The 10,000-nt window shown below is 40.9% G+C and overlaps 1 protein-coding gene across 1 annotated transcript in view; it reads left to right on the forward strand.

The window, feature by feature from the left end:
* Positions 1–10,000, forward strand: part of lcor (ligand dependent nuclear receptor corepressor) — a gene marked incomplete at both ends in the record, with an annotated part of 99,353 nt that overhangs the window by 74,051 nt on the left and 15,302 nt on the right. The window contains one exon of the mRNA XM_083764400.1: positions 3,405–3,537. Within this exon, the coding sequence (XP_083620526.1) occupies positions 3,405–3,537 (133 nt within the window). The remainder of the gene's footprint in view (positions 1–3,404; positions 3,538–10,000) is intronic.

A 10,000-nucleotide genomic window follows, 5' to 3' on the forward strand; every position in this document is an offset into this window, starting at 1 on the left:
GAGATCATTAGGACTTTCGGGAAGATTGAACCATTTTGTTTGACCACTACAAATACTCTTTAATCTTTAACCCATTTAGGCCTGACGTCGATTTAGAATGTCTTAAAAATGTCCTTTTCTGAAAAACCTCATGTTTCTGTATCAGTGGTTCTCAATATTTCAAGTCAAGGACCCCAAAAATGATATGTAATTGAAATATGTTGTTCCAGGGACCTCCCCATAAGCAAAGATTTGAGTTAAAATGTTCACTCTGTAATAATATATATTCAAAGATTTGAGGCACATTGTCACGATAAAAAAAAAAATAGCAGACCTATACAAGCTCGTAGCGCGGCACTCGGTGCCGCGCTATGAGCTTGTAGATCTGCTATTTTCCAATAGCTAAAGTATATCATAATGCTTAGTTAAAACACCAAAAGCGGTTCCCGTCCAAGATCTATTAAGTTAGATGGTCTCCTCCGTCCACTTCAATGTTAACTGTTAATTTATCTCTTTTCCCAGATTGCATTTTTTTATCAAAACAAAGCTTTATTCATTCCGCTTTATTCATAACTAAATTGTCGCTGGTGGCGTAAAAAAAAAAAAACGTATGTTTCGGGTGAATTGAGATTAGATTAGCAGCTCACTTTACATAGCCATTTTTTTTAACTTCCGGTTGCTCTGAAAAGACGTGTCAGGGGAAGAACATAGGGGGGCGGAATTAATCGGGCAGTGAATGACCACTGCTGTACAATGGAGTTGCTCTCCTCCAAACAGATGAATATAGAATCATCTTTATTGTCACGTCACGGTTGTAACAAGTAAAAAAAAGTGTTTTTTGTGCATAGTTCCCATCGTGTTATTTTTCCAAGTATAACAAAGAAAGGGGAAGAAGAGGGGGGTGGGGGGTGGGTGGGGTTCGGAGATCAAGGCAAGAAAGAAAATGTTAGAAGCTATAACGGACGGCACACTGGGGTCTCTCTTAGCTAATTTACGAGCGGCACAGCTGTGGAGTCTCTCTTTTCCTTCTTTACAGTACAAGTCGATGTATACTGTGTTAATTCTGTAAATATATTGCTCTCCATCTCGCTATATCTCTCTCCTTAATTCCCATCTCTCTCATTCTGTCCATTTCTGTCCTTTTTTTTTGTTTATATAGTGTTCATATATTTGCATATATTTGCGTACTTGCACAGATGTACTGTAGTACATCTCAGGCTTTGTCCAGACAGTGAATTACGGAGTGTTCATTTAAGACTTGTAGGGAGCCTTTTTCCGCACAAAATTTACACTCTGGGATGTTTTTGTTTATACGTCTCTCTGAGGAAGTACCCTCTGCTGTCGAGCATCCTCCCCCCCCCCCCCCCCCCACCCCTCTGTCTCTCTCTGTTTTGGTACTTGTTATTTGTGTCATTTTCAACTGTCATGGTCCTGACCCCCAATTTAGGCGCTGAAAGCGACCCATCATAATGATTTGGGTGGGTGGGTGTGGTGGTGTTAGGGGGTAAAGGGGAGAGGAGGGGGGAAGGGGGGGGGGGGGATGGTCCGAGTTCAGTGAAAAACATAAATTAGCCAGATTCCACTACACAATGCTGCTGGTGGTTTTAATGTATTTTCTTGGTGAATCGACGATTCAAACGTATACGTTTTCGCTGGCTGTGCATATCGAAACCTCTTATCTCCATATTTTAACTTTTCAGTTTTTTCCCCCGTAAATTAACACCCTATACTCGATCATACTATACAGCGTCACACAAAAGCACCAAAAGTAGCAGATATACATCATACAAGCTCGAAATGTGGCGCAAAGTGACACATTTCGAGCTTGTGTACTGTATAAATCTGCTACTTTTGGTGCTTTTCAATTTGAATCGTGAAAAGTAGCAGTTTGGGACATATGGGGTTTCCACCCGACAGCGACGATACTGTACATACAGTAAACATACATGGCAGACACCGGAGCCTGTCGCTGCCAGTGGCTGAAAATCTGCAATACTCCCAGCAACAACACCACGCAACGTGAGCTTGTACGTGTAGATCGGTTATTTCCGGCATCGCACGACAAAGTATATAAATCAGGCTTGAATAGCCGTCAAACAAAAAGCCACGCAAGAGTCTCTGTTGACTGCCCCTCTCCGTGGATCAGCCAATCCGGGCTCACCGTTAGCGGCAAGCTCTTTAAACGCCTTGCTATACCAATCACATCGCATCTGACTTTATAAAATGGCCGCTCTCCTATTTTTCCTTCTTGTGAGATATATGATTTTCTTTGTCAGTTGATGTCCAATTATTTTCTCCCCCGGTTTTGCTTTTGTGGCGTACACACGTCCCCCCGTTATGTCTTTGTTTGGGTGGAAATGTCACAAAGGATCCGTCCCCTTTTTTCTCTTGGTGCTGAACGTGGCTCGTTTGTCGACATTGACCCTCCCAAGGTCAACCATCTGGCTCCCAAAAAACATCTTTACCCCCCCTGTCTCTTTTTTTCCTTTCTTTCTTTCTTTCTCTTTTTTTGTCTCTTGTTTTCTCTCCTTCTCTCTCTGTCACTCTTTTTTAATTGTGCAAAATGCCAGAGGAGCCCATAGTGGGCGGAAACCATTGATTCATTGATCTGAAGCTATGTCAACTCCCAGTAGAGAGAGAGCAAGAGAGAGAGAGAGAGAGAGAGAGAGAGAGAGAGAGAGGGAGGGGGGAGGGAGGGGGTGGTGGTGGTGGGGGAGGTATAGAGAGAATCAGTTAAGAGAAATCTTAAAGACATGTCTCATGATCGTCCTTTTGGCTTTTTCTCTTGCGTTTCACGTTAGTATACCTTCAGCAGAATGAAGCTGTTCACAAGGTTATTGCACACCCCCCCCCCCCCCCTCCTCTGCTCTGCTCTGACCCTGAAGTGCAGGATGGGCCTCTATTCAGGACATTTTGTTTTATATTATAACATATATATATATATATACATACGTATGTATATGTAACCTCCTGCACACACACACACACACACACACATGCACACACACACAAACACACACACACACACACACACACACACACACACACACACACACACACACACACACACACACACACACACACACACACACACACACACACACACACACGTGCGCACGCACGCACGCACACACACACACACACACACACACACACACACACACACACACACACACACACACACACACTGAACCAGCGTGCATCTTCATCGAGAATGTGTCCCATTGCATTTTACACAACTGACTGATTCATGCCTTCATGCCCTTTGTGTGCGCGTGCGTGCGTGTGTGCGTGCGTGCGCGCGTGCGTGTGTGTGTGTGTGTGTGCGTGCGTGTGTGTGTGTGTGTGTGTGTGCGTGCGTGTGTGTGTGTGTGTGTGTGTGTGTGCGTGCGTGCGTGCGTGTGTGTGTGTGTGTGCGCGTGCAGGACCACGGCGTGGAGGGCAGCGCAGACGGCCAGGTGCTGTCTGAGAGTGAGGAGTACAAGCAGGAGCAGTCCAGAATCCACCGTCTGGAGAGACAGGCCCACGACTTCCTCAATGCTGTGTTCCACAGAAAGGGTACATAGTACTGTACATTATCATTATCAATGCTCTGTGTACATACACCACACACTGTACATTATCATTATCAATGCTCTGTACATACACCACACACTGTACATTATCATTATCAATGCTGTGTACACCACACACTGTACATTATCATTATCAATGCTGTGTACACCACACACTGTACATTATCATTATCAATGCTCTGTACACCACGCACTGTACATTATCATTATCAATGCTCTGTACATACACCACACACTGTACATTATCATTATCAATGCTCTGTACATACACCACGCACTGTACATTATCATTATCAATGCTCTGTACATACACCACACACTGTACATTATCATTATCAATGCTCTGTACATACACCACACACTGTACATTATCATTATCAATGCTCTGTACATACACCACACACTGTACATTATCATTATCAATGCTCTGTACATACACCACACACTGTACATTATCATTATCAATGCTGTGTACACCACACACTGTACATTATCATTATCAATGCTGTGTACACCACACACTGTACATTATCATTATCAATGCTCTGTACACCACACACTGTACATTATCATTATCAATGCTGTGTACACCACACACTGTACATTATCATTATCAATGCTCTGTACACCACACACTGTACATTATCATTATCAATGCTCTGTACACCACGCACTGTACATTATCATTATCAATGCTGTGTACACCACACACTGTACATTATCATTATCAATGCTCTGTACACCACGCACTGTACATTATCATTATCAATGCTCTGTACACCACACACTGTACATTATCATTATCAATGCTGTGTACACCACACACTGTACATTATCATTATCAATGCTCTGTACACCACGCACTGTACATTATCATTATCAATGCTGTGTACACCACACACTGTACATTATCATTATCAATGCTCTGTACACCACACACTGTACATTATCATTATCAATGCTCTGTACACCACGCACTGTACATTATCATTATCAATGCTGTGTACACCACACACTGTACATTATCATTATCAATGCTCTGTACACCACACACTGTACATTATCATTATCAATGCTCTGTACACCACACACTGTACATTATCATTATCAATGCTCTGTACACCACACACTGTACATTATCATTATCAATGCTCTGTACACCACACACTGTACATTATCATTATCAATGCTCTGTACACCACACACTGTACATTATCATTATCAATGCTCTGTACACCACTCACTGTACATTATCATTATCAATGCTCTGTACACCACACACTGTACATTATCATTATCAATGCTCTGTACATACACCACACACTGTACATTATCATTATCAATGCTGTGTACACCACGCACTGTACATTATCAATGCTCTGTACACCACTCACTGTACATTATCATTATCAATGCTGTGTACACCACACACTGTACATTATCATTATCAATGCTGTGTACACCACACACTGTACATTATCATTATCAATGCTGTGTACACCACACACTGTACATTATCACTATCAATGCTCTGTACATACACCACACACTGTACATTATCATTATCAATGCTGTGTACACCACACACTGTACATTATCAATGCTCTGTACATACACCACACACTGTACATTATCATTATCAATGCTGTGTACGTACACCACACACTGTACATTATCAGGTGTCATCGATATGTCCGCGCACGGACAAATGTGTACGTGGCAAACTTTGTATTTTCTGTTACTGTCTACAGTAGGCACAGGAAATAACTCCCCATGCATTTTCCCCCTGTAGACATTTCAAAAAGTATTTATTTAAAGATCTGTAAGCCTCGAACAAAGCCAACTGGGATCGTGACAAATCACGACAACAAACACAATATTTTGGGGCCGAACGAATAATTACAAAGAAAAACAACAACAAAAAAGTGTCGTAACCTGACCCCTTTTTTTTCCTTCTTTCTAATTATTTGTTCGGCAACCCCCAAAAATGTGTTGTTTGTTGTCATGTTTTTTCACGATCCGGGTTGGCTTCGTTCGAGGCTTACAAATCTTTAAATAAATATTTTTTTAAATATCTATTGGGGAAAATGAACGAGGGAGTTATTTCCTGTGCCTGGCGTCGTCATGAAAGGGGGCCGGGACCGCAACGCTCTATAATGTTCTTATTTTGATCGTAATACCCCTTTTTACTGAATGCCAATAAGTCTCCAGGTTTTCTTCAGAATATGTACAGTATGACACTGATTTACTGTGACACTGTTTATGGCACAGTAGGAGTCCAACTACTACTAGTGGTTTTAGTGGTTCTAAAAATTTCTTCTACAACCTGACAGTTTTCAGAAAAAGCTACGTTCCTATGTCAGTCTTTCTTTGATTTTTCAAAAATAGCAGACCTACAAGCTCATAGCGCGCCACTCGGTGGCGCGCTATGAGCTTGTAGATCTGCAATTTTTCAATAGCTAAAGCATAACGTAATGCTAACACCAAAAGGGGTTCCAGCCCCAAAATGGGTTAACTCTGAGAGTGTGCACATGGAACCAAATGGAGGCTTTAGGGCAGGGGTTCCCAAACCTTTTCATGTCAAGGGCCCCCCAGGATTTACACTAGTTAGCCCGTGGTCCCCCCATTTAAAAATATATGCCAGGGACCCCCATAAGATTTGTAGTGATTCTCAACCCGTTTAATTTCAAGGACCCCCCAGTTTCACACGCATTAGTCTACGGACCCTGCCATTGAATGGCATTTCTATCTCTGGGACTCCAATTTATTATTGTAAAATTTGTACTTTCGCGAAAAATAGCAGATCTACAATCTTGGAGATTGGCGATTTTTGACTACATTTAAGTATGGCATACTGGTGCTTATACTTAAGTGGTTGAAGGAGATTTAAATGGACTATTTGCCAGCTTTGAACCTAAACCCCATTGTTCTGATGTGAGGAGATCTCATGTAGTGTGGATGTAGTGTGTAGTGTGTAGTGTGTAGTGTGTAGATCTCTAGTGTGGGGGAACAGAAATGGGTATTACACAGAGCGTCGCAGTCCCACCCCCTACCAGGGCCCAGGAAATGATTCCCCGTTCATTTTCCTCATAGACATTTCAAAAAGTATTTATTTAAAGACCTTTTTAAGCCTCGTACAAAGCCAACTCGAGTTGTGACAAATCATGACAGCAAACACAATTTTTCTAGCCGAACAGAAAGAAGAAGAAAACGGCAGGTTACAACACTTTTTTCTTGTTGTTTTTCTTCTTTGTAATTATTTGTTCGGTCCAAAATGTTGTGTTTGTTGTCATGATCTGTCACAACTCGAGTTGGGCTTTGTCCGCGGCGTGTAAACGTCTTTAAATATTAGTACTTTTTGAAAAGCCTATGGAGGAAATGAACAGGGAATTGACTTCTGGGTCTCACGTCGTCATGAAAGTATATTACATGTCTGTCTGTGAAATACACACAGACATTATAAGTAGAGTATTTCTGTACCCTATATGCGCTATTTTATAAAATGATGTGTTTGGCATCGCAGGCGTACACTTTGCGGGAGAAGAAGGCATAGGGCATTTGTTTTTAGCCACACTAGTTTACAGATACTATAGTGCACTGACAATTAACACTACTACAGACTAATGACCCTGTATTTATTCACACGTACCACCCTTTGTTGACAGAATGTTGACACAAGTACTGTTAACATCTATTAATTATATATGATTATTATCAGAACAGCCACATATATAGCCACATACATACATGTGGCCTATATTTTTCATACTGAATAAGTCCGTCTCTGCTTTAATTGCTTTTATGTCACTTATAGAACAAGACGTCTAACAACACAATTTGGAAAGAAGAAATGAGGTCGAACAAATCCTTTAATTAATCAACTAAGTTAATCTGTATTATGGTTAATTAAAGTGCTGCTAAAAGAAGGTGATAAATAACTAAATATTAAGTAAATGCTCATCACAAATGATCTGAACCCAAGTAGACTAATACTATATATATATATATATATATATACACACTATGTAATTACTTATAATTGTGTTTAGCTAGCCGTTCAAAACACAACCATTTGGTAATATGCAACAAGCATTCACATAGTTATTTGCTCTTAAAGGTATATTTCACTTTTAAACATGTTTGGGGTAATTTTTGACATCTAATCTGTCTTTTGTGAGCAAACCAGACAGTTATTATTATTTTTTTAATTGCTTGAATCAGTTTTTGGATATTTGATATATTACAGTATACTGACAGTAACACAGACAGTACAGCAGTGGTATACTCAAACTTTTTAATTTCAAGGACCCCCATAACTCTGAGAGGGTATAAATGGACTGGTTCCATTTATACGACTGCATCACTAGTATACTGGTGTGCCAATAATCACGATAAAGCACACCCTCTTGTGTAATATTGCTTCATTTAAAGACCTAGTACTGTATGTCAAACTCAAAGTAAAAATATGTTTTTCACACTTTTAGAGACGTCATCATATGGGCACAACTAAAAATAGATGCCAATTTATTTTTTCAATTTGACATTTTTGTGTATTATTATCAAAAGTTCCTAAAAAGGCAATTTTACAATTTCACAAAAACGTGCTGCGTGATGACATACATATAGCCTCTTCCTTAAAATATTTAGCTGAAAACATCTATAAGCCACGTACTGTATAGTGGCAAACATGCTTAGCTGGCTGTCTCTCTCTCTCCCTTGTAAACAAACACCATAGATATAAAAACCCATGCCTCATTGGCTATATAGCTGCAGTTCACTGGAGCGATGTCTTTAGGTATTTAGTCACATAGGGCATTGAGGGCAAATTCGCATTGACTTAATGAGCAGGTTGATGTGCAACCTTCCACAGTGTCCCTGTCCCTGAAACAGAGCTATGTATGTCGACCGAGGTGGTGACGTAGTATAGGTGAAAGAGGGTGGGTGGCCGGCCGGGGGTCCTATACAGTATGGCCGTCATGCCGAGACAAAGGAGACATTCCCCTGCCTGGCTCCTTGCTTTGTTTAGTTTTATTGTTTTGGTTTGAGGTTTTTTTTTTTTAGACTGGATTATTAGTGAAGAAAACAGATGTTACAGTGTAGTGCAATCAATGGCAGGACCTAATCAATCTGCCCTCTCCGCTCAAACACCAGGCCCAAGGGAAATTGCCACTACAGCAGCTATATATACAGTACATGCACACGCACATTGCACACGCACATGCACATTGCACACACACATGCATGCACGCACAGGGGGAGGGGGTTGAACTTCCTTCCTGCCATGTTAGTACCTTCACATAATGTTTTGTTCACATGGACTCACTGACGGCCACTGTTCACTCACTGTAGGTAGAACGCAGCACTGCATGGTTCCCAAACACTGGCTCGGGACCCATGTGTGGGTCGCTGACACATTTTTACGGGTCCCTGATTTTTAAATAAAATTAGGATACATGAACATCAGCTATTTAAAATAAATAAAAACAACTTTTATGAGTGTGTTAATACAATATAATTTATTTTGTCAGGATGTAGAAGTCATTTTTAGAATCTGATCTCAGGTCAAAATGGCTATAAGGTTAGAAAGTTCCGGGAACGAGGTATAGTCCCATTACACAAGGACCCGTCATGAACAAAGTGTCCTCACTGAAACAGTACATTGCAATTTGCAGTATAGCACTGTACTGTATGCAAGGATTAAGTCCTGTATTTGCGTGGGTTTGGGATTATTTCAGTATAGCTTGAGGATTAACCTTTTTTTTGGGTGGGGGGGGGGGGAGGATTTGGGTTTGATGTATACATCCAAATATTATAGCCTGCATGTGCAGTGTACGTACTGTATTTGGGACAATACCAGATTAGTAACCACGCACATAATATGTTTATGTTGTTGTATAACTTTTTTCGCTCAACAATAAGATCAACGACTAGTGTTTGATCTGCGTTTCCTCTCACACAGCAGGGGGACGAGAGTAATTATTACACAGCGGATAGTGGTGTTCTGTGTTATGAAATCTATAGGCTACCGTAGGGATGTTTCTTTCTGAATTTCATTCGTGACCAATTAACAGAGCGGGGCCGGCGGGTTAATTAACGATTAAGATTAAGATTGACCAAAATACAAATCACACTCGAGGAGTGCTATTATCATCATACATACTCATACATCATCACATTCTGTGCTTAGCCAATCAAATCATCACAACTGGGCTTGCCCACCTGGGTTTTAATTAGATTCTACCCAAGCCCCCCTATAGGTCAGCCCGAACTTGCTCATTTCTGCAGTGGCGTGCACAGATAGACACTAGGGGGTGCTGGAGCACCCCCTGCCCTTTTCCCTCTGGACAAATGTGCCCTTTTGGAAGAAAAAAAAAGATTCTTTCCCCCTTTTTTACAGTGTACACTGTACATTATGTGGACCATGGTGGCATTGATCAAAATAAAAA

The sequence above is a fragment of the Protomyctophum parallelum genome (genome assembly GCF_964188405.1).
Source record: "Protomyctophum parallelum genome assembly, chromosome: 5".
NCBI lineage: Eukaryota > Metazoa > Chordata > Actinopteri > Myctophiformes > Myctophidae > Protomyctophum > Protomyctophum parallelum.